At 33.7% G+C, this 26,581-nt stretch overlaps 1 protein-coding gene across 2 annotated transcripts in view; it reads right to left on the bottom strand.

Annotated features, from left to right (window-relative positions):
* The window catches only part of TLK1 (tousled like kinase 1), a 140,544-nt gene that overhangs the window by 11,334 nt on the left and 102,629 nt on the right, over window positions 1-26,581 (bottom strand). For both annotated transcript variants that reach the window (XM_069493987.1, XM_069494075.1), the window contains 7 exons: window positions 25,010-25,076; window positions 13,240-13,337; window positions 10,640-10,721; window positions 6,737-6,828; window positions 6,565-6,654; window positions 6,239-6,408; window positions 5,849-5,984 (listed from right to left, as the gene is read on the bottom strand). In XM_069493987.1, the coding sequence (XP_069350088.1) occupies window positions 5,849-5,984; window positions 6,239-6,408; window positions 6,565-6,654; window positions 6,737-6,828; window positions 10,640-10,721; window positions 13,240-13,337; window positions 25,010-25,076 (735 nt within the window). The remainder of the gene's footprint in view (window positions 1-5,848; window positions 5,985-6,238; window positions 6,409-6,564; window positions 6,655-6,736; window positions 6,829-10,639; window positions 10,722-13,239; window positions 13,338-25,009; window positions 25,077-26,581) is intronic.

Here is a 26,581-nt window from a genome sequence, read left to right as displayed (position 1 = left end):
ATCTCCCAAATCAGGTCAACACCAATTCACTTGCTTTCCCACATTGCTCTCCTTTTTCCTCTGTGCTTTTGAATATGACAATCTCCAATGGCTTCCCTAATCACTCCAATTCTCTTGGTGAGCACCTTTTCTTCTTCAAGACCCACTTGTCCTCCATTAGCCATGCTTCTCGTGTTACCACAGGATAGTGTGGTGTCTCTATAATGGCATTAAACTATAACCACAGTAGACTGGGAGCAGCTATTCACTGTGCAGTTTCAAGCACTAGGACTACCTGAAATACACTGAGTATTCAAAATTACTATTTTTAAAATTTACAAGTGCTATTTTTAAGTTTATAATTTTTTGATAAAGGATAAAAATAAATTTGTCATCTCAGGTTATAAATAAAATGATCCATCCCAAATGCAAGCATCTCATACCTCAAAAATTTAAATAAACAGGGCAGGGCGCGGTAGTCACGCCTGTAATCCTAGCGCTCTGGGAGCCTGAGGCGGGAGGATAGCTTGAGGTCAGAAGTTCGAGAACAGCCTGAACAAGAGCGAGACCCCATCTCTACTAAAAATAGAAAAAATTAGCCAGGTGTGGTGGTGTGTACCTGTAGTCCCAGCTACTCGGAAGGCTGAGGCAGAAGGATTGCTTGAACCTAGAAGTTTGAGGTTGCTGTGAGGTAGGCTGATGCCACGGCACTCTACCCAGGTGACAGAGCAAGACTATCTCAAAAGTAAAAAATTTTAAATAAACAAAAAATCCTGGAAAAGAATAATGCAGCTAAATGGGAATCTACTCCTTTTCTAAAAATTCAGTTTTGTACTATTTTGAAATCATTGAGATTTCAGCAGGATGTTGACAAAACTCTTAAAAAACACACATGAAATTTCCTTGAAGTAAAACCATTAAAGATGACCAATAACTCATTTGTGATATAAATCCTTTATTACTCCCCAAATCAGCTAAAAAGCTAGATTTGTTTTTATCAGTAAAAGTGTCTACTTTGTGTAGGTGTAGGTGAATGTCTGCAAAAGTGAAACAAGAGTGGCTCTTAAACACCATGCTATACTGTCTCTCTAGGCAGAAGGGTATAAGCAAGGAGAGCAACTGTAGGAATAGATACATCAAAGTCATTTGGGAAAAAATGTCCACCAGGATTTAGTGAATGACTGCATTTAGACTGGGATGGGGGAAGACAAAGCTGATTTTCTCCTAAGTGATATTGATAAATATTTTAAGTTTCCAGGGATGAAAGGTAATTTATAAAAGTAATATATATGTGTATTCTAAAAGCATGAATACGACCGTCCCAGTATACCAAATAGAGTTGACCCTTGAACAATGTGGGGATTAGGGAACAGAACCCCTGCAGAGTTGAAAATCATCATGTAACTTTTGACTCCCTCCAAAACTTAACTAGTAATAGCCTACTGTGGACTAGAAGCCTTACTGATAACATGAATGGTCTATTAACACATTTTGTATATTATATGTATTACATAATGTATTCTTACAATAAAGGTAGCTAAAGAAACTATTAAGAAAATCATACAGAAGAGAAAATATATTTACTATTCCTCAAGTGGAAGTGGATCATCATAAAGGTCTTCATCCTCATCATCTTCACATTGAGTATGCAGAGGAGAAAAAGAGAAAGGGTTGGTCTTGCTGTCTCAGGGATGGCAGAGGCAGAAGAGGTGGAAGGAGAGATAAGAGAGGCAGACACACTTGGTGTAACTTTACAAAAATAGGTCATTATTTCTGTCTGGCTTTTTTGCTTTTTCATTTTTCTAAAGATGTTTCTATATGATACCAACCCTTCTTCCACCATGTGCTTTAGTTTCAGAGCTTGTGCCATAGAAAAATCTAAATCATAAAAGAGGTCAAAAGCAGTCTTGAATAATCAGAACCCTTCTGCCTGGTTGTCTAAATGTCAATTTTTTTCTGGCACTGCTTCTTCTATGATGTCTTCCTCACTGTATGGCACTAGTTCCAAAGCACTCATCTATGTCAAGTCATCTTCTGTTAATTCTTCTGGTGCGGTGTCTATTAGCTCTTGAATTTCTTGAAGTTCCAAATCTTGAAACCCTTCACTCTCCCCACCTCCCACCTTTTTTGCCATATCCTCAATCTCTTTCATAATTTCCTTGATTGGCACTGTCATAAATCCTATGAAGTCATGCACAACATCTGGCAGGAACTTACTGTTTCAGGCTTAATGGCTTTTTCTATAACAATAATGGCACCTTCAATGGTGTGATACTTCCAGACTTTCATGATGTTCTCTCTACTGGGGTTCTCTTCCATAACGATGACAATCTTTTCCATAGATTATGGCATGTGTAATGAGCCTTAAAGGTCCTCATGCTCCCCCTGATCTAGAGGGTGATTTAGAGATGTTATGTTTGGGGGCAAGCAGACTACTTTGACACCTTCATTGTTGAACTCACAGGGGTTCCATGCGGCCAGGGGCATTGTCTAAAAATCACAAGAACTTTTAAAAGGCAGTCCCTCACTGGTTTTTCTGACTTCAGGGATAAAGCATTATTGGAACCAATCCACAATAAGGGTTCTTGTCGTCCAAGCCTCCTTATTGTACAACCAATTTTTCTCTTTTCCCTTTGAGGCTTGAAGGTTAGCAGCTTTATAGATGACGGCAGTCCGAATTATAAACCCGATTGCATTTGCACAAAACAGCTGAGTTAGCCTATTCCTTCATGTCTTAAATCCTCGCGCTTGTTCCTCTTCCTTACTAATAAATGTCCTTTGTGGCATTTTATTTTTCCCCAGCTTAGGGTACTTTGTGTTAAAAAAACGTTCAGGCAGAAAGACTTTCTCCTCAATGTTTTTATTAATGGCATCTGAGAACTCTTCTGCTGCCTCTTGGTCAGCAGAAGCTGCTTCTACTGTCATCTTGACATTTTTAAGCCTTTTAAGCCAAACCTCTTTCTAAAATTATCAAACCATCCTTTGCTGGCATTGAATTCTCCAGCTGTAGATCCTTCACCTTCCTTTTGTCATATAATGACTTCACTTTTCCTCAAATCACATTGTAGTCTATAGTATACCTTTCTTATAGCAATCTTGCACCCACATAATAGCTGTATTTTCAATATGAGATAAAAGGGTATTTCACAAGAATTACAAGGATTCCACACCTGCTGGTGTAGCTAGTGACAGCTTCACGAATTTCCCTTTCTTTTTTCACAGTGGTCCTTCTGCTGGATTTACTCATCTTGAAATGAGGGGCAACCACAACCGTAGACCTCAATATACAGTACATAGCAAGCGAGTCAACTTTTTCTTTTCTTTTCTTTTTTTTGAGATGGGGTCTTGTTCTGTTGCCCGGGCTAGAGTGCTGTGGAATAATGACAGCTCACTGCAACCTCAAACTCCTGGGCTCAAGCAATCCTCCTGCTTCAGCCTCCCGAGTAGCTGGGACTACAGGCGTGCACGACCATGCCTGCCTAATTTTTTTCTATTTTTAGTACAGATGGGGTCTCTCTCTTGCTCAGATTGGGCTCGAACTCCTGACATCAAGCGATCCTCCCGCCTCAGCCTCCTAGAGTGGTAGGATTACTGGCGTGAGCCACCTTGCCCAGCCTTTTTCTTGTAATGTCATGACTTTTCTCTGCTTCTTGGGAGCACTTCCAGCATCACTAGTGTTATTCAAGGTTTACAGTATTGCACTAACCATGATGGAAAATATGCGAGAACCACAAAAGATCACTTTTTACTGCGATATGCAATTTAGTGGAGAGATGAACTGCTCACCCAGAGGTGATTACCATCACATGGCATTTTAAGCAGATACACTGCAACACGTGAGCTCACCACAATAGCAGTAGTAGGTGCCTATGAAATTATTACAGTAGTACAGGATGTACTAAAGTTAATTTTATGCGGTTATGATTTAATCATGCATCTTTATGTCTGTTTACATTTCACTTGACTACAAATGGCACCATGTATGGTCTGTGTGTGTGTGTACACATCTTAATAAAATTTTAACTTTTTATAATAGGTTGATATATATTTTATGGTAGTAAATAATAAAAGACTACTACCTACATATATTTTATGCATTCATGACATACCTTTTTCCTAATTTTTTCAATATTTCTAGGCTATGTAGTTCATCTGCAAGTTTTTTCAAATTGTCACAAGTCTCCAAAAAATATTCCAATGTACTTACTGAAAAAAATCCAAATATAAGTGAACCACACAGTTCACCAGTGTTGTTCAAGGGTCAACTGTACATAGATAGCTAAGCAACTAATATGACTAGTAGAAACTAACTGGTTTTTGGATCATTGTTTCTATGGGAAATACATTCCATATTCCTACATAACAATGCCATGACTATCTTCTTCCTGCACAGCCCCTAAAACATACGTTTCCCATCTCTTGCCTACCTATAAGAGGGAAATTTCCTTGTGCTACCTTATACTAGTGAAGCCAGAGTAAGGGAAACAAATAATAAGAATGCCCTGCAGTGGAGGAATGATATCTTATTTAGAACCTGGCTTTTCAGTTGTCTTCCATGGAGTCCTGGGTTCCACCAAGCAGCTTTGTTTTTGTTGGTTTCATTATTATTTTACCCATATTCCTTGGAAATGCCATAAGCAGAATTTGAAACTTTAAAATGGTTTTAAAATAATACATAAACGTGACTAACAATCCCTATTCGTGAATGGTAAAATCTATACAGACCAGTGGCATCTTGTGGAACTGGTTATTATGTACCCAGGCTAACTGTGTGAAGACTATTCTGGAAACCCTAAAGTCACATTTATGTTTGTTGTCACAATCCTGTTCAATGAAGTTGAGTACAATTATCTTTCTTCTCGTTAAACTAATTCATTCTGAGAACTAAGTTTGTTTTGAAATTTTATAGTCTATGTTTCTCACTTTGGTGAATTTGACAATAAGTTTGAAAATTCACAATGAAGTAGTTTTTGTCAACACCTAGGTACTCTGAAGGATGGTATTCATTTAGATTTACATTTATGAATCTATGATTCCATCTAGATTTATATCTATACGTATAAAGTCTTTAAAAGGGATTTCTGAAAGTCAAGTCCAAAGACCAAGAATATGCCAAATTTATCTCTCATCCACAATCAATAAAACATTCATCTCCCACAAAAACTGCAACCATAAAACCTCTAGAGACAGGGCTTTGTTCTTTTGAGACAGGGTCTTGCTGTCACCCAGGCTGGAGTGCAGTGGCACAATCATAGCTCAGTGCAACCTTCATAGCTCACTGTAACCTCTAACTCCCCGGTTCAAGCAATCTCCTATCTCAACCTCCAGAGTAGCTAGGACTAAAGGTGTATGTCACCACATGCAGCTAATTTTTTCTCTTATTTTTTGTAGAGATAGGGTCTCACTATATTGTCCACGCTGGTCTCAAACTCTTGGCCTCAAGCGATCCTCCTGCCTTGGCCTCCTGAAGTGCTGAGAATACAGATGTTAGCCACCATGCCTGGCCCCAGAGAGGGCTTGATGTTTACAGTTTTTGTTTTTAATAGTTAAGAAATTATATTTACATAAATATTTACGTTCATGATAAACATCACCCTAAAATTCATAAATTCTTCACATTAGGAGTTTGTGGCTCGTAGATACTGAAGTTACTTGCTAATACCAAGTCATTCTCTCTCCGGAATGCTGATATTTGCAGTTAACAGCAGATGAGAAAAGAGGATTGACCACAATAATCTCCCTCTCAACTCAGAGGCTTAATAATCAGTACCTTCACCACTCAAAGGCTACATGAAAATAAAAACTAAATTCTCATAAAAACACTAGGCATTAATCTAGATAATTTTACTACTTTAAATAATATATTTACCAGTAAGTGCCTGCCCCTTGGGAAGTTAGATCCATTCCATCTACACCATAACTATCATCATCCATTATCTTGGACAGACCGAAATCAGTGATTTTGATTTCTCCACATGCTGTTCCATCTACCAGAAGGATATTTCCTAAGAACAAGATATAAGATTCTTTTAATGATGTATATATGAAAACATTATCTTTACTGCTTTAACTTCTGGGAAGTAAACATATTTAAAATGTGGTGAGATATAATAAAAACACTTTTAATTTTACTAGCATTCTACTGAAGTTTTAAAAACTAAACCAAAAAGCATGTTTTCAGATAACTTAATGAATATGACTTCTACAAACTATACTTTTTTGAGCTTAAAAAAATTATTAGACACACTTCATTAATTACCTGGCTTAAGATCATAATGTATAATAGGGGGTTTGATCTCATTGAGATATCTTAGTGCATTTACAATCTGCATTACAATAGACCTAGCTTCTTTCTCTGACATTAATTTGTGTTGCTTCAGATAGAAATCCAAGTCATTGCCTTCACAGTATTCCAACACTGTGCAAAACCTGCAATGGAGAAGAGAAAAAAAATTAGACATAAATATTATCCGATAATTCAGAATCACAATGGGGAGATGGAGAGTTTTATATCATCATCACAGGATAGACAAAGCAAAATCAAATATATCTTTTCTTAAAAACTAAATCCTTATATTCACTTACGTATCTGTATCCAAGGAGAAATAATCATAGAGTTTAACTATTCTGGGGTGATCCAGTTCTTTGTGTATTCTGTACTCTCTGCAGGCATGTCTATGGGGAGAGAGTATATTAATTCTCCAAGACCATTTAAAAATTTTTCAATTTGTTAAAACCATAAAGCATTAATATTTACTTGTGGTAGTTTTCTTTTTTCTCATCTCTCCAACTTTTATTAAGCTGATGTATCTTCACAGCAGCATATCTTTGTTCATAAAGGTCAAAAGCCTAGGATTCAAGGCAAGAAAGAGTTATAACCAAAGACCAAGTGAATAGCTGCAGAGATTTTTTTTTTAATTTTGGTGATAATTTTTACAATAATATCCAATCAGTATAAACACTACAGTCTTTAGTGATAATCTCTGCTAAGACTATATATAGTTCAATGACACCTTTATTATCAGAAACCAGATACAAATTCCACGGTGATAAATCAACGAAAACCTTAATGTGAATTTTCACATTCAAGTTTTACAAATGCCAATATATTGAATCAAAATAAAACAATAACACTATTATTTGTTTTTAATACAGACCTGATTCTCTACACTGGCAGTAGCAATAAACAGTCAGGAAAACAGATGGCTGTATTGCTTTTTTTATGGGTTGGAAAAAACAAACCTTCTTAATCTATCTTTTCCTAGCAACCCCCTCAATTTTTTTTTACTTTTTTGGAAATTAACAAATTCCTAATAATTTTCCAACTGTTGAGAAAAATTCTACACTGCTATTATGAAACTGTCTGAACACATACAAAAATAAAATGAGATCTTGTTTCAAAAACTTTCCAGTTTCAAAATTTATCAATATTTTGCCATTCTTATTTTATTTATTTCCTGCTACCCCTGCTTTTACTTCTCCTATGGAGTGTTTTTAAAACAAATTCCAGACAATACATCATTTCTCCTGTAAATTTTTCAGTATGTATCTCTAAGAGATAAGACTTTTAAATAAAATAACCATGTATCATTACCACACTTAATGATATCAATAGTAACTCCTTAATCTCATCTAATACCTGTCTTCAATTTTCCCTGGTTGTCTCAAAAAAAAGGATTTATAATTGATTTATTCAAATCACCAGCCTATTTCTTAAATTAAAAATACAGAATGATCAGTAGTTTAAGCTTCACATGACTTATGTTTTTTAAAAACACTGAATGCCATTAAAGAGATTTAATACTGTAGGTTCCACTGTAATTTATACACATAAGTGCCCCCTTCAAAAACCACTTAAAAGCTTATATATTTATTAGAAAGAAATTCCCTAGTCCCTATTCCCTGCCATCAATTTAACCTAAAAATAAGCAGTAGAGGAAACACAGTACAGTTAAGTGACTACTTTTTGTTACAAAATTATAAAGTATAAGGTCAGACATAATATAGGATGCAGTAGTTAAGATTATTCTCTTTGGAGTCAGATGAACTTTTCAGCTGAGTGACTCTATTTACTCAATACTAATACTCAATCTTATTTAAAAAGTTAGAGTTGTTGAGAGGATTAAATGGGGTAAAACATATGACGTGCTTAGAATAATACATGGTCCATAATAAATATCCAATGAACATTAGCTAATTTCATTATTATCATTGAGGGTTAAGTTTAACAAAAAAGAATAAAAATAAGAGTAGTTTATATAAGGGAAAACAAAAAAAAATTACAAAGAATAAAATTCTTCATAATTCTTATGACTAAATCATAATAAAGGATAATCAAAGAAAAATTACAAGTATACTACTAATAAAAAGTTAATATCAGTATATATTGATTATAATAAATAATACATAACACTTCTTCCAAGATTAGGTGAGTTGGGGTAATATCTTTCAATAAGGCTAATATGGTAATCACTCAGCAACTGATTCAAAATCTTCTATCTTGGTATAAGATAAAAGTCTTTATTTCTTGACTTATTACCTGCTTTTTTGGTTTCCCAATGGACCTGGCAACCATGAAAGGGTTTTAATGGGGTTAGAAAGAAATGTTGCTGATATTTAGGTCAGCATAGAAAGTTCAAGTCACTGGGCCCCAATCAACATTTTCTAATTTCTCTTTAAGACTTTTCTACAAAAGTCTCATATATGGGGCTAAAAACAGTTGAAATACTACTGGGCAGTGGCAGAGGACTGTCACAAAAGCTCAAGACAGGTTCATAATAAGCTGGGCAACTTTTAGGCTGTGCTAATGCCAACTGTATTTTTGATGACTTTTTAGATCCAAGTTAGTTATTTTTAGATTCAAATTGAACTGTTATGATCATCTTTTCTATCTTGTGGCCTGGATAAACCTACTTATACCATTCAGTGCTTGAAGATGAATGACCATTAGAATCAGAGAAATAGGAACTGGAAGAACGCTCAAAGATCACTCTTGATGACTGAGGAAGGTGAGGCCCATGGCGTTTAATGCTTGTCCAAGTTAACAAAACAACAAAAAATATTAATAGTTCATGGCTAAATGGAGATCAGAATTGACGTTCTCTGAATCTAAATCCCATAATTTTCCCCAGAGTCAGAACTATAACCCAGGTTGCCTTCAGTAAACCAGAAAGGCATAGTACTTGCCTCACTGAACAGGGAGGATTTCTAATAATAGTAATAATCTTATTAGCTTGTATTTATTAAATACCAATGTTCTACATGATTTATATATCATAACTCAGTTTACCACCACAACAACCCTATAATGAAAGTATTATTATTATTCCCAGAAGGAGACAATGAGGCAGAGTTTTAAGTAATAAGCCCAAGTTTATACACGTAGTAAATGGCAGTCAGTATTGAAACCCAGCTGTCTGGCTTCAGAACCAGAGCCCTTAACCACTAACTATACCGATCTATAATGAAGCACAAAGTAATACAAGGAGCTCATAAAAGGCAGACCAAATCTGATCTAAGGAGATGCAGAGGGTCAGGGAGGCCTTCTAGAGGAAATGAAATTTAAGGTGAGAGCATAACCTTCACCATGACTTCACCCTAAGAGCAAATGCGAAGCTACTGGGGCTTTTAAGCAGGAGAGATGATCAGATTGCTTTTTATGAAAATGTTGCTCTAGTTGCAGTGTACAAAATGCACTGGAAAAATGCAAAAAAGCGATCAGTTAGGAGGTTTGGGAAGAATCCTTGAGCTTAAGAGACAGAGAACAAGGGTCATCACTGGATTTAGGAGAACTTAATGACATAATAACAGCAGGTACCAGGGATGCTAGGGGAAGGGAACTAAGGGATAGGAAAAGCAAAGGATGGTTTTTATGTTTTTCACTCACTCAAGGGACCAGGCAACAGTACATACTGAAGTAGGAAACAGTGTTAAAAGAAGGGGTTTTGGAGAAGATGATAACTTCTATTTCAGACATGAGTTTGCAGTGCCTATGAAGCACTCACATAAGGTGAATACACACAAACACTCTCAAAGTACGGAGCTCAGAAAGAAAGTATGGGCTAGATTTATAAATCTAGGGGTGAAATCAAACATGATAACTCAGTGAATGACAGGGGATAAAAATCTTCTAAAGGGAAAATACAGAATGATAAAATAGACTTTAGGAACCCCATTATTTAAAGGTTGGACTGAAAGATACACTGTAAAGTAAAAAAAAAAAAGAAATAAAATAGTGAGTAAAAATGCCTACATTTATACATATGCATTCAAGAAACAATGGCCTTAAAACAAGTAGAAGTTTGGATAAATTCAGGACATGTTAAAGCTCAGACACATGTTTAAATTAAAGAGTACAATCTTTCCATAAATGTAGTATATTAAATGGCTACATCCCTATCTTGATTCAAATGGTTGCTATTATTTGTATCAGACTGGCTGACGGTGACTAGGTACCAGATATCAGAGGGACTGCACAAGTGGCAAGGACAGTCTTTAGACTCTGGAGATAAGATAACATAAATCACAACAAACCCTTTTTTGTAATCAGAGGACATAAAATCAGTCATAAGATCAATAAACAAAAGACAAGTACTTATTAACTGTACACTTCTGTATCTTTGCTGTGTTAGCGTAAAGAACAGAATAAAATTTACATTACCTTATACACTTCACTAAAGCCACCTCTACCAAGCAGATGAAGTAATAAATATCTTTCATTTAATGTTGGGTGATCTTTGAACCTTAAGGGTGGGGAAAAAAATACTCAGGCACATTAAAAGACACACAAAAAAGTTCCTTCTACATTAAAGTTCTACCTTCATATTCTACTCCTGACCATTTCTTTCTCATTTACACTACTGCTAATTTCACAATCCATTCAATACTTCTGTTAACTTTCTACCGGTTTGCCTGCATGACTATCACCCATCTTAAGGTCTTAGTGCTCACAAAGCTTAACTTTTATAGCTGAATATTCAAGTTCAATGACCAATTATAGCACTCACATAAAGATCTAACAATCGCTATATTGCCAAAAGCTTTATAAAATCCTTTATCTACTCAGTAGTAAATACTTCTCTCAGAAAAATATACTTTTATATTGGAAGTTACAATTAATCAAGGTTTTATGGTATCGACACAGGATTAAAAATAATTATATATATAAATTAGCCTTCACTGATGATTAAATTTTACTGTCTTTGGAGCTTCTATAAAATAAAATTTTAACCACCAACTTTAAAAGTAAAGATTTTTAAAACCTTTTAAAAAATCACTCACAGATAATACTACCACTATTACTATTTAACATTTATTTTAGTTGCTATATACAGGTAGAGTATCTCTTATTTGAAACGCTTGGGACCAGAAGTGTTTTGGATTTTTTTTTTTTTTTTTTTCCGATTTTGGAATATTTGCATTCTACTTGCCTATTGAGCATCCCGAATCTGAAAATCCGAAATCTGAAATGCTCCAATGAGCACTTCTTTTGAGCATCATGTCAGTGATCAAAATGTTTTAAATTTTGGAGCAGTTCAGATTTTGGATTTCCAGAATCAGGATGTTCAATTTGTATTAAGCACTTACATGTATTAACTCATTTAGTTCTTAACCAACCCTATGAAGTAGGCTCTATGCCTATTTTACAAATGAAGGCACTGCTGCACAGAGAGAGGTTAAGTAACTTGCTTAACTGCTAATACACAGCAGGGATTAACAGAAAAATGTGGTTCCAAAATGTACAATTTCAAAATTTTTAAAAAAGTCAATGATAGTTGTATGATTCCTGATGCAAATACATTATATTTTGTTATTTTATTTAAAATCAATTGACTATAGATTTGATAATTTAAGCTTTCTTGACAAATTTTGTAAATAAAAGAGATTTCTGCTTAGTTTCAAGCCAAACTGCAAAGCCTAATAATTCATTTTATTTTCATCAATCTAAATCAGATGCACAAAGTGTGAACATAATTTTCAGGACAGTTAATTTTAGTTTTGTTCCATCTGCTTTACAAGAATTTTAATCTGACAGAATTCAGATTATTCTATATTATTTCATTCACCTCATACACCGGAAAAATCTGTATATTATGAATTAAATATACATAGAAAATCATGAATAGGCCTTCTGCTGAGCAGGATATTCATATTTCACAAAAGAAACTGGTCACTTCCAGTTTTGATACTCATATGAAGTCATGAAGCTTTAAATTACATGAATAAGTGTAAACAGACAAACTTCATTGTGTTGTTTTTTTTTTAAATTAGAAAAATATATATATATATATATATTTTTTGCAGAGACAGGGTCTCGTTACATTGCCCAGCTGGTCTCCAACTCTTGGCCTCAAGTCATCCTCCTGCCTTGGCCTCCCAGCACAGGCATGAGCCACTGATTATAAGCCCCTTCCCCTCTTTTACATTAAAGCCAAGTAGTGTCTTGTTTAATTTCTATCCCTATCTTCTTGCTCAATTTTTACCTTCTTTATGCAGCTTCCACAAGCCCACAGATATTTTCTCTTCTTTGAATTCCCTTAACATTTACTATTTACGGCATTCATTTTGATAACGAGGCATTAAGAACAGAGACTATAACTTGTACTTCTTTTCCATTTTCTTCCCAAATTCTTGCATAATGCTGAAGACATGACTCACTGAAATACCTTTAGTGATAACTTCTCCTTCACTACTGTAACATTAATTTTAGTATGCAGTTACAAATATTTATGAAGTGCCCATCATGTGCCAGGCACTGGTCTAGGCTCTGGAAATACAGAAAGAACAAAACGAAGTCCTTGTTCTCATGAAGCTTACATTCTAGTGGGGAAAAGACAGATAATAACTTAAAAATAAACGAACAATTCCAGATAGTGATAAATACTATGAAAAAATAAAGCAAGGTAAGGATATTAAAAGAGGAAATGGACCGAAGCTGGCATTGCCCATTTTAGATAGGGTGGCCTAAGGATGGCCTCTCTAATGAACATTTGGAGTGAAATAAGGAGTAAGCCACTCAGATATTTAAAGGAGAAACATTTTAGGCAGAGGCGAGGCAAGCACAAAAGCCCAGCGTGGAGGGTGAGGTGGCCAGAGATCAGATCACAAAAGGCCTTGCAAGCCACGGGAAGAACTTTGGATCTTTTCTAAGTCTGATGAGACACCCCAACAAGGAAATACTGTTTATGCTCTCTATGAAGGAAATACTGTTTATGCTCACAGTTAATTATATAAAACTGTGAAATACAAATAATGACTTACTGTGAATTATCTTCATTGTTTATTCTCTTGAGCTCCCGTATGTGAAGATTTCTGACTCTTTCCAAACGTTCAAGTTCTGCCTGGATTTCTGCCTCTTCCTGAAAATGAAGAGAGGGGACTATAACAAGCTCAATTTATTTCTGATATAAAAAAGATATTTTTATCCATGCATCAATTTTTTACAGTGATGGAAAGAATAGTATTATAAAGTACCACTGAGTTAAAAGACCAAGTGCTCTTTTCAATGCCTAAAAGATGGAAAGAGATAAGGCAAAAAGCCTATTTCAAGAAACCTTCCTCCACATAAAAATCTATCCATTCCTAATGAGATGCTGGGCTTTATTCTCTTTTATACAAGAAATCTATTTTTATAATGTCTATACTGAAAGTGATTGCAAGGTAGCTGGAAACTGACATATAACACAAAATGAGCTGAAAATTTTATTTCTGGTCCACCCAAATTTTCATTTAGGAGGGAATAATTTATTAGAAAACAGATAAAATGAAAAAAAATTTTTACAATAATTAAAAGAGGAAGAAAGGAAGAAGATAAAACTAATTATTCCTAGACCTTACAGCATTTGTAATACAAATACACATATACAACCTGACCATTCATTTTGGGTAAATCCCACTTCAATCCTAAAGAGATATTGTGACAAAAAATTTATGGATTGCTGTGGCAGACCCTCAGTTAGAGCAGATGTAAACAAACCCTAAAGAAGTTTACTTAACAATCATTTAATATACAAATTTTGATAAATATATTTTTGTTTTGTAGTATACAACTTTCAGAACATTTTAAAACTAGACACTAAAACAAATAAGCAAACATATCAGCCATGTCTTATATCCACCCCCTTTGTGAAAACAAATTTGAATACCACTTAAGAATATGCCTAATTTCAGTGAAAATTTCTAGAAATGCTCAATTTTAGAGTATTTCTGAATACATATTTGTTGAATAAATAAATACAGGTTCCTTTGGCCTAAATGTGTACCCAGTATAATTATAAATCTAGAACACATTGAACAGAGGTTATCTGAATACTACATTTAAATATTCCTCTATTTCATTAGCTCCTGTTTTTTTCCTAGTAATTTATCTTTTGATATTAAAAAATCCTTTACCTCAAAGAAAATTAGTAATTCTGAAATTTACTTTGAAAACATATTTCATTAAAAGATAGATAATAGAGGTATAAAGTCCATTACACATACACCTAAAACACAAATTGAAATGAAAATTTTAAGTATTTTAGAAAAAAACTAATTTTAAAAAATAAATTTGAAATATTTTTATTATTTTAAAATGATATTCAACCACTACTTGTTGCAGAGATATTTAATGTAGATTAGTTATTACATGGCAAATAGAAAATTTCAAAATAAGTGAAGATAAACTTTCCTAGAATTTTTGGGAGATTTTTCTGAAATGGATACATGAAATAGACTAACTTAATTTAACTGAAATTTCCTCAATGTTACAGCTTCACTCACAAATATTTTTAATCTTAATGAAAAAAAAGAAAAAAAGGTGATATCCTAGATTAATAATCAAAGATTCATTATATGAACAGGAAATAAATTTAAGGGCCTGGGAACAATAAGCTCAAAACACAGCTTAGTTGTCTTAATTTAGTCATATAAAGGAGAATAAGAAACTGGCCATATAGGTATGCCCAGGAGTATGAAAGAATTTAAATTTATTTACACTACAGAATCTAGAAAGCAGTAACTTTTTCTCTTCAAGTTACTAAGGTTTGTTGCTTTAAAAGTTGCATTTATGTTATTCTCACACATGTAGGAAGCTGCTAAACATCTGGTAGGCTGGTGAAATTTTAAATAATCTGATAAAATTATGAAAAGCCTAGTAGAATACCAGCAGAAATACTTGCTTTAATTTTTATTTGAAATTATGGCACAGAGTGAATTATTCAACAGTGAATTTAAAGAAGTTAAATTTTATTGAGTCATAAATATATAATTACAAGCTTCAGCTAGGTTGTTGCACATAATTACATTTGTTTTATAATCTTCAGATGTCTATACAACGGAAGTAATCAATATTGCAAAATAAATACTTGTTAAAGAAAGTAAAATATATGCCTGTCAGTAAATTAAATCAAGTGTTTCCCCCTCTATAAAACATGAAAAATATGTCCCATAAAATCTTACAAAAGCAAAGCACAGGCAAGCTTCATTTAGTTTGAATTAAGTTTACTGGAAAAAACAAAATGCCAGTACCACAAGGGGAAAAAAGATGGATTCTGGGTACTTAAAACGAAATGTCCGCCAGGTGCGGTGGCTCACGCCTGTAATCCTAGCACTCTGGGAGGCCAAGACAGGAGGATCGCTGGAGGTCAGGAGTTCAAGACCCGCCTGAGCAAGAGCGAAACTCCGTCTCTACTAAAAATAGAAAGAAATTATATGGACAACTAAAATATATATAGAGAAAAAAATTAGCCGGGCATGGTGGCGCATGCCTGTAATCCCAGCTACTTGGGAGGCTGAGGCAGAGGATTGCTTGAGCCCAGGAGTTTGAGGTTGCTGTGAGCTAGGCTGACGCCACAGCACTCTAGCCCGGGCAACAGAGTGAGACTCTGTCTCAAAAAAAAAAAAAAAAAGGAAATGTCAAGAGAAAGAGCCATAAGTGAGTCTTATATACATACAAATAGACACAAATCTACCATAGTCAGTGAAATATATTACATCTTTCTTCTTGTAACTTAATATTTCATGATATCTTGGATCTTAAAACAAAGTGACTCACTTCTGGGAGAAAGATAATTTTGCAACCCCAAAAATTCCCCTGAGAGTAAGTATGTATACATACTGCTATGGACTGAATGTGTTCCACCAAATTCATATATTGAAATCCTAACCTCTCAATATGATGGCATTTGGAGATGAGGTCTTTGGGCGGGAATTACAGTGAGATTAAGTCATGAGGATGGGGCCCTCATGATGGGATCAGTGGCCTTATGAGAAGACGATCTCCCACCCCCATCCAGGAGCACAAAGAAAAGGCCATGTGAGGACAAAACGAGAAGGTAGCCATATGCAAGCCATGAAGAGAGCCCTCACCAGAAAATGAACTCTAATCTTGGACTTCTAGAGTCTAGAACTATGAAAAAGTAAATTTCTGTTGTTTAAGCGACGCAGTCTGATAGTTTGTTACAGGAGCCTGAGAAGCCTAACAAACATACTTGTAGGCAAATGCTAGGGCAATACTGTCTAGTACCCTCTTCTCATAGAAAAGGGCAAGGCTCAGTATGGGTCAGGCCCCAGGGTATAATAGTCTAGAATGGAGTAGTCTCAACAAGTAATTTATCTTTGGTACAAATCATTTCCAAAGATCTATCCTGTAGGATACACTCTCCTTGCTTGAGATTGACATTGACCTCTGGATCATCCTCAGGAATTAATCTTTCCAAGGATTCAGGAGAAAAGATGATGTGGGCTCACAACTGATCTGAATTCATCATAAAATGGAATCCTCAAACTCATGGCAGAACTAGGCCGGATTAGTAGAATGAAAGAGAGACAATCCAATCAGCTAAATTGTGCTTAGTAAGAATACAAAGTTTCAATCCTGGATTCATCCACTAAACAGAGCAGTTAATTAATGCAGAGAAAATCTAGAAGAAACAAAGAGACATATAGCATCTGGAAACAGACATCTCTGATGTCTGCTGGCTTAATTACAATGCAGAAGTAACATGAGTAAGAACAGATTGTATTAAAGAGAGAGGTAGCTCTGGTGACAAATACACAATAAAGGACATGGCTCTCCTGTTTAAAAAAAAAAGATACAATAGACAATTTAACAGTGCATACTGCAGCTGTCTTAACAGTATTTTATTATAAAACAAGCTCTAATATTCTGAATTACTTAAATAAAAAACCAAATCATGTAAGTATACAACAGATCTGAATATTGTCTCACTGTTTAAGTAATCTGCAAAAAACACCTTCCAACGTTTCTGATTTTTAAAGATTTATATGGAAGATAAATCCCATAGTGACTTAACCATAAGAGTTTGTCCATCACCAGATCTTCAGCATAGAAATACTTTCTATTTGTAATCAAAGTCTCTTCTGGCAATTTAATATCCCTTTGGTTCAATTCTCTAAACCAAAAGTAAGTTATAGCAATGTGAAATTTCCATAAAATTCCAGGTTAATTTGGATTTAGCTGGATTTGAAGTATTCTTGAACATTTCTCATAATGGCAATTTTTCAAAAGGCAATTATTAAAAGAAAGGTGGAGTATGTAGGTAGGTATTAAAGCTATAAAGCATAAAGGGTTATAAAATGCATTTTTAAATGTAAAATTAATATATCTCCTGAAAAAATTAAACATACTAGTTTTAAGTTATTTAGTAAATCCTGAAAGTGTATTACTTGTTATTCCCACAAAAAAATTCAACTTCTAAGAACTGCCTTTCTATAAAGCCAAGATAGGAAGTATTCTGATATATCAATCTCAGCTTGCCTGTAATCTATGAGCATTGATAAAAGAAAAGGACTTCTGTGTGGTATATTATAAAAATGGTGGAAGCAGAGAAAACCATATAGCCTGGGACAGTCTATTCAATAATACCACAACATTACTTGGTTTAAGAAAGCTTAATTCAGAATTAGCTTTCAAAATTTAACACCAAATTTACTTTAGTAATATGAACAATATTATTCCCTTAAAAGTTAACATCTCTAAGTTCTCAAAAAAATTGTTTTAATTTCATAAACTACTTATAATGCCATTTTAAAAGTTTATCACCAGGAAAGTGAAAGGTGAAATTAACAAAAGGCACTAGTAAAAGCTAATGGAAAGGCAGTACAGAAAAAAAGAATTAAGGAGAAAATTACCAATTTACTTAAAATTTATCCTCATGATATATCAGATTATATGATTTCCTGTATCCTAAATAAAGGCACGCAAGATGTGAACCAGGGGAAATATAAACCAACAAATCAACAAAAAAACTCCACCTAGACAAAGCAAGTATGAATTTACTCAGTTTTGAAACTACTGCCCCAGAATATTATTTTATTTTAAATATTTAATATCCTTCTTAAAAAAAAATTATAGCTGCTGTATTATGGGGGTGAAACTCCTTCCTTAACGCTTAACACTAATGAAGGTGCTAACACAAAGTCCTAGCACATATAGATACAATGCCTTAGTACAGCACACTGTAGCCCTTCTCCAAGCTTTCTGCTCCCTTTTAACCTAGTCTACAATTTCATTATGCACACATGCCTATAAATGGCATGGATTTATAGTTCTGATTGGGAAGAGCCAGTAGCCAAGCAACTGTTATCTCTTTTTTGTGAAACAGTGATCTCTGGGCTAAACTTAGACACCTGAATTAATTAAACTTTGCTCTGATGGCTAAAATGACTTGTAACAGTTTTTTCCAAAATGTTTTTAATTGCATTGTCTATACAACAACTAGATTAATATTAAACACTAGAGAAGTAAAACACCTCTACATTTTCAGTTTGGTAACTGACCATTATCTACTATCAAGTTAAGGAATATGATTCTAAGTGAGGAAAAACAGAGCAGGAATGTTTGTAGATCCATGAGAGCAAGAGATAGGAACATAATCACTGAGTTTTCCCATCTACAGCTAGTTCCATGTTCTCTCAGCACAGGTATCTTTTATAGATTATTACTTATTTTTAAATGGGAAGCAGTGGTGAGCACAAAATGTCAAGTGTAGAATTCCAGCACTCTTCTTGGAACCTTTCTTGCCCACAGATACCAAGAAGTCAAGAACCTCATAACATTCTTCATGGGCTTAATTGTGACTTTTTCTAGTATAGTGTACTTTCACCAGAATTCCACTGAAAACTACTGCCTACACAAGTAGCATCTTGTGTTATACTCTACAGAAACATAATGTATAATGTGGTTGGCTTTAACTGAAAGAAGAATTCCCAAAAGATTTCTTCCAATCATGGCTATAATTATAAAGGTGGCCATGTAAATTTAAAGATTAAGCTCTCTAGCATGTTGTTCATTATTTTATTTCATTTGAACCTAAAGTGACAAGAAATGTCACATATGCAAACTTATTCTTTGTGGTCCTACTAAGGATTTGATAAATCAGCTGACAATGGTATTCTAGAAAGAAAGATCAAAGGGGATATCAAACTTCAAGAATATGTGGGAGTCAATTCACCTAAAACCAACGCCCTGTATTTTCCACTGTTCAAAAGGCTTGTAGACAATCCATTGTCTTCCATTTCAACTAGTTGCATGGTCCACTGTGAAGGAGTAAGGAAAGAGCTCTGTACTTGTTCTTGACCTGTAAAGATTTCATCATGGAAGATTAATACTGATGCTGCTGCTGCCTGTTACTGGTTGTTTCTCTTTGCAGGTGCCAATATCGGTCAGAGAACAGGATTTCAGTGGCAGAGTTGTTGCTATACTGTTATCTCTTCAGAACGGAGGCACAAGGAGAGATGAATGCCACATCGCAAGGAGCAAAGGAGAGAGAGAGAAAGAAATGGTGTCAGGTGGCATGTTGGATGTGATTTTTGTTTTAGTAGAGATTGAGATGACTGTAAATTTTTTAGTTGCTTCCTTCGGTCTGCAAAGATACATTTGTGTTGGTGCTGATGATTCTTGACTAATCCTGTTTCAACTACGAATTGGTTATGTTCTTCCAATAAAACTTCTGGCACTTATATCCAGGGCTTATAAATCAAATAAACATACTCTCATACACATACACCAAAACACACACATTAAAGCCAATCCCAACTAAACTACTTAATATTCCATACAGAGATGACAAACTTTCTATATGCATTCTCTCCAACTAGTCAAATATTTAAAATCAACAAGACAGCAAAATTTGAAAACTAAAAAATAAAGAGCAACACATACCCACACGGTGTTCGTATCACAATCCTGAATAACAGCAGTGTCAAGACATAGTTATTGGTTCTAATAACTTTCAAAATTCTTATTTCCTTATCAGTTTGGGGTGTTATGACTGGTGATATGTATCTTTTAAAAATATTATGACTGAAGAGAATCTATTACAATTAAGTTATTCAGGGTTTTTTTTTTTTAGCTATTTTCATTAATTTAGTGACAATACTTGAAAGCATATCCACAGTGTTCTTCAACTCTAGAATGATGATCTGACTATACAATCAACCTAGCAGAGTTTTCGAATCATAAAGACAAATCTAAACCCTAAACTGATATGCCACATAAACTCTCCCATAACTGGAATTTACCAAAGACTGGTATCAAGACAAGATCAACCATAAAAGCAAATATGGTATATGAGTATGGTATATGAGTAGTTTCCTCAAACCCACAGATATCATTAGTACCTTTGCCTCAAAGAAATAACTTTTTAAAGGTAGGAAATTACTTCCTTTGCAACTGCAGCTTTCAATAAATGATAATTGGGGAAGTTTAATGTAATTACTGGTAACAAAAAAGTTACCTATTCTTTTTGAAATAGTTTCAGGAATAATTTTATAGTCTCCATATATTTTATTACATGGTTCTATTTTGTGAAATCCTTAAGATATGCAAAAAAGTATTTTAGAGAATATAGTTTTTTTTTTAAAAAAATGTGCTTTCTCTGTTGACCTTTAAAAATAAATTGAGTAAAAATAAATATGAGTGAAAATCAATACATTAGCTAATAATAAAGAAATGTTCTAGTTGTTACAGCAGTCCTAACATAATTCCCAAGAAAGGAAATATGTGAGAGAAAGAGAAAGAAAAAAGTGTGTGAAAAATAATCTATTTAAAACTGCCCTTCTTTATCTGTAATGAAAATGAAATAGCATATTTCTAAAAAAAAATTTAGGAAAAGCAAACTTTCCCACTATTCTAAGAGAGATGCAATGAAAGCTACAAGTGAATTAATTCTTCTGAATATGAAGAATCAACTTTCTATTCATCTACAACAAAAGAATTCTAGGAATAAATCACATGAATAGCCTTTGAAATAGGAGTGAGAAAAGGTCCAAGTTCTGGGTTTGTCACTTACTGGCAGTATTACTTCAGAAAAAGCATATACAGAACATCATGGCACTCAAAAAGTTAAAATTAATGTTCACTCAAATACAGTTAAAACTTCAAAGTCTATAAAGTAATATGTAATTCTCTTGAAATGGGAATTTGAATCATGCCTGTATCAGGCAAGGTGTGGCAATAAATCACTTAGTGAATGAGTGAGCAATGATTGTATAAACTGGTAATAAATAAAACAATAAATATTAGATAAAACTCTTGATACAGTGGGAAAAAAAGGTGATGCTGCACAATGATTTTCCTACTCTCACAAGATGAAACTAATAAGCGCATAAGTAAGTTTACATTTACTTTTTGGTGGTAACTAGAAATATCTATTGATTTTATCCATGTATTTACTTTTGGAAATTTCTACCTATTTCTCATTCTTTATCATACTTTAACAGTTTTGGATTTATTATTTTTCTAATCCTACAGAGTAGCATAAAATGTGAACTAAACTTTGTGATTTATTCAATAGTAAATATATATTTTTTACATTTTAGTTTTCCTATTCAATTATTATTATGAAATATCATACATGTCATAAATTATCCATTTCAAGAAAAACAGGCCTTCTATTCTTGTAAGCCCATATGGCATGGGCTTCCCAGTGAACTTTTGTCCTTCAGCACTAACAAACCTAATCTGATGATTAATTCTGCTTTATGTCAAGAGCTTACAAAGGGAGAGAATGAGTCACCCTTGCTAATGCAAGAGTGTGCCAGGCTCCAAATCTAAACCCTAAACTGACATACCACAGGTTATATTTCCTGTGTAGGATATAATGAACATCAAATATTCACAGATCAGATCAGATCCAGCCTGTGGTAGAAGCTATATAATTACAAGTTGGGGTACAGTTCATGTCAGCTTAATAAACCCAGGTGTACAGGGAGCCAATAAGACAAGAGGTAGTAACATCTTTTCTCTTGACTCAAGTCTGTTCTGTGTGAGTTATAAGTTTACCTAACCTATCGCTCTTTTAGAAAACAGAATGACCTATTTTTTTTTTTTTTTTGAGATAGAGTCTCATTATGTTGCCCAGGCTACAGTGCCGTGGCGTCAACCTAGCTCACAGCAACCTCAAACTCCTGGGTTCAAGCAATCCTCCTGTCTCAGCCTCCCGAGTAGCTGGGACTACAGGCATGCGCCACCATGCCCGGCTAATGTTTTCGTTCTATATTTTTAGTTGTTCATATAATTTCTTTCTATTTTTAGTAGAGACAGGGTCTCGCTCTTGCTCAGGCTGGTCTTGAACTCCTGAGCTCAAAGGATCCTCCCGCCTTGGCCTCCCAGAGTGCTAAGATTACAGGCATGAGCCACTGCGCCCGGCCCAGAATGACCTATTTTTAATGACCTATTTTCCAACTGGGCTTTAGAATGATAACTTATTTTTATTTTCTTTATTTGATCTAAAATTGCTTTTTTCCAGATAGAATGATAACTTATTTTTAATACATGCTATTTACTGCCTATTATTTTTTAATTGTATAACTAAAAAATCAGTACCCAGTTGTAAGCAGACAACTGCTATTAATGTTATAAGGTGACACTACTTGCTCACTTTTGTTCTCTGCATGTACTACTATTAACTTTCTTCATAATGCATTCATTCTTCTCACCCAAAATAGACTCTCAGAAGAAAATATGAATATTTATGACACGAGAGTATGTTTCAGCATTATTAGTTGATCCCTTCTCCCAAAATATTCCATGATGGAAGTTAAAGAAAAGTTATGTTGTAAATTGGTTAAGAAGAAGATGAAGTCAGAAATCTAAGACTGCTCAGTAAATTCAATAAAAGCTAAAAGAAAAAAAAAGTAGTAAAGAGATTGTGGAGGGGACAATTATTAGAAAGAACAAGTAAATACAAAAAATGTAGAAGTCAAACACTGAGAAAGAGGATAATATGAAGGTTAGAAGAGAAGGTGTGGTACTCTAGAACATTTTACAAGTGTTTATATAATATCTAGACATGTAAGTATACCTCACTTTAGAAAACCCAAGTATTTTTCACAGAAACCAAATGTTTTCAAAGTATCTGGAAAGCTTTAAAATCAACCAACCGCCAACCAACCAAAAACAAACTTTCCTTTGAAGTCTTTTCAAAAATGTATTTTTTGAAATAGCCAATTCCTAATTTAACTGCTTTATAATTTCAGATTTTATATAACAGATTTTCATAAAATAAGGCACACATGTAAAATGTCAGCATTAGAAAGAGTAATTTAAAATTTTCTATTATATGTGAAAATAATAACCATCCAGTCAAAGCTCTAAGTACATACTTAGTATCCCTTTATCACTAAAGGCTAGTTAGAAAATAATTGTTAAATCTTTATATGGAACATCAAGCATATGTCCCTATGAATTCATTTTCAAAATAGCTTAAGTGGGCATGCGAATACTTATAGCTCATTCTGTACTAAAAAGCCCCTTTCCCTTCTATAGTTCCATTTTTTATAAAATTATTATTATAGTTCTAAAGCTCCATCTGTTATAGAGAATAGACTGAAGTTGCCAACTATATTCTCAAAGAGGAAGAAAAATAGTCAATAATTACAATAGAACAGAATAGAAGGACTTAAAAAAAAAAGTAAGACCAAAATAAGTCATTTCAGAATTCACTGTTCAAGTAGTTGAGGTTGAAGCTTTCTACATAGTGGCAAAGACAGACATGGCATAGTAAAGGACACTAATGTAAATTATATATAAAACATTTATAATTTTTTATATTTCCTGTAATTAAGTGGTAGGGGTCCCCAGCATGTTAATAACATTTTAAAAACAAATTAATATATAGTGTAATAATAACTGCTACCAGAATGGGTTTCTGTTATACCTCACCCTATCCCATGGAGACGACTTCATAGATACTATCTTCAATTAGTTCCCCAACTCAGTTTTAGCTATAATTCAGCCTATTAAAAAAGTTTTAACAACCTGACAAGCAGAAAGAAGAATTAAAAATTGGGTCAAAGAGAAAGGATTTTACGTCTGTTGAGTAACTTCATTTTGTGGGGAAAAAAATCTACTCTGTTATTACTACTTCTTTGAAATGGTTTGAATTAAAATTAAGACCTGTAAAAACAACGGGCTGATTACAATTTCAGAGTTTACAAACAAGTACAAAGCTATACATTAAAAATTTACTATAATAATACATAGTAACATTGTTTCTAAATTATATCACTTTATACTATTAATGATGATTAGGCTCTTTTAAATTTTTCCATGTACATATTTTAATCAATACATTTAATCATGCCTCCAACAAATTAATTAAAGTTAAGCCAAAGAAATAGGTTTGCTATTTATTTATGATTGTTATTTCAATTTATTATGAAATGGACACAAACAATATGGAATTTTGCATTTCATTTTAAAAATGAAGCTTTTTTTTCTTTTTCACACCAAAAGGTAGTACTTAAACAGAGTAATCTAAAGACCCTGGAGTTCTGGCCAGGAATCACTCCTCCACTACAGGGACCTGGTTTATATCAGCATCTCAAGATTTTTAAGTTGCCACAAGATAAAGAAATGTTAGTTTAATATACTCAACATAAAAATGTAACTTACTGCACCTCTATTTTTATCTGAAGTTTTTAATTTGGGATCTCTCTTAAATTTCAGCTTCTTAAATAAGAGACTTGAGACTCTTTACAAACTCTGGTAACGTTCAAGTAAAAATCCAGCATATGCTTCACATACCTTTTTGAGATGTCCTAGTCTAAGTTTGAAAATTTCTTCCTGTTCATGATATTCTGCCAAAGTCAACCTGTCAAAAGTGAAATTTTAATTCTACATATTGAGATTAATACTTATTATTTCTTATTAAACAACTAACAAATATGATAAATCAAATGGAAATACTAACATGTGGACAACTTTCAGCCCAAAATAAAATATATAAGCCAAAAAATCTTTTAAAATATTCTTCAGAATATATTTAATACTTATAGATGGAAGAATTAACTAATTCCACAGCTATTTAATGAATATCACATATCAAGCAATGTTCCAGAATTTAGATCCTAAGTATCCAGTGAAAAACAAGACAATTTCTCCTTACATTTTAGTTTGAGCGCTACTCTATAGGTAAGGAGGTAGGAAAGAAACCATTTAATGAAGAAGTAAAACAACTTTAAGTAACAATAAATGTTATGAAGAAAAAAAAAAGGGTGGTGTGGTAATGACTAATTGTATTATGCTAATTCAGACTGGGTGTTAGGGAGATGACCTTGATCTAAACATCAAAGACAACCATGAAGGACTTGGGGGAGTATATTTAAAACATGGATTATAGTAAGTACACAGACCCTGAGATGAAAACAGTGTTGGCATATAAGTAGAAGAGAAAAAAAATCTGAGCATCAGAATGTAGTCAAAGAGGTTGTGAGTAGCAGTAGAAGAGGCAAACAGCGGTATATATCATGTATGGATTTGTGGGTCAAGTAAAGAATTTAAATTTTACTCTTAAGAGTAATGGAAAATCACTGTAAAGGGAGTCAGTCCAGTTTGGGCATAGTTTTAAAAAGAGAAAAAAAAAGATTCTTCTTCAATGTTAGGAGTGCATAAGCAATATAAATGCTAAAACTATAGTCAAAGTACCAAATTCTTATACTTTAAATTTTTAATAAATAGATACAAGACTTTAAATCTTGAAAGTGCTGCATGATTATTTTTATTTTCAAATATTCTTATATAACTTTGAAAAATAACCAGTTTAATATATGCAGAACCATAACAAAACTTATACACTTTATTTTAATAACATTTCCTAAGAAAAAATGATTCTGTGTTCTGATAAAAAAAGGAAAAAAAAAAAAAAATCACCCCACAACAAAGTAACTTCCACATCATCATACTCCAATTTGAAAGAACTGCTGTTAACTATCATATTCAAGCCCTTGTTTATTAGCTTACTTATGCATTCTGAGGGTAGCTGCTTAAACTCCTAATTCAGGTGTGATTTATTATTTATGTTTGGTTCAGGTCCCTAAGCAACATTTAGTATAAATGCTATTTCCCTTTAGCTAGATGCTAATTAAATTTACTAATTCTAAAAAGGGGGTATGCAAAGGAAATAAAACCCCAAGAAACTCAGTTAATATTCCACTAGATACATCCTAACAGTTAAAAGTTAAACATTTTAAATTAAATCTCTCTACCCAGTCTTAGAGTAACTCAACTACTGCATCTTATTACACTGAATATAGCGATACTTGACAGCTGCAGCAGTTGCTTATAGTATATCTAGAGAATTAAATGTTGCAATGTGAA

Source organism: Eulemur rufifrons, chromosome 1 (genome assembly GCF_041146395.1).
Source record: "Eulemur rufifrons isolate Redbay chromosome 1, OSU_ERuf_1, whole genome shotgun sequence".
NCBI classification, from domain to species: Eukaryota; Metazoa; Chordata; class Mammalia; order Primates; family Lemuridae; genus Eulemur; species Eulemur rufifrons.
The sequence above is the reverse complement of the archived record's forward strand: the minus strand, read 5'-3'. Positions and strand labels throughout refer to the sequence as shown.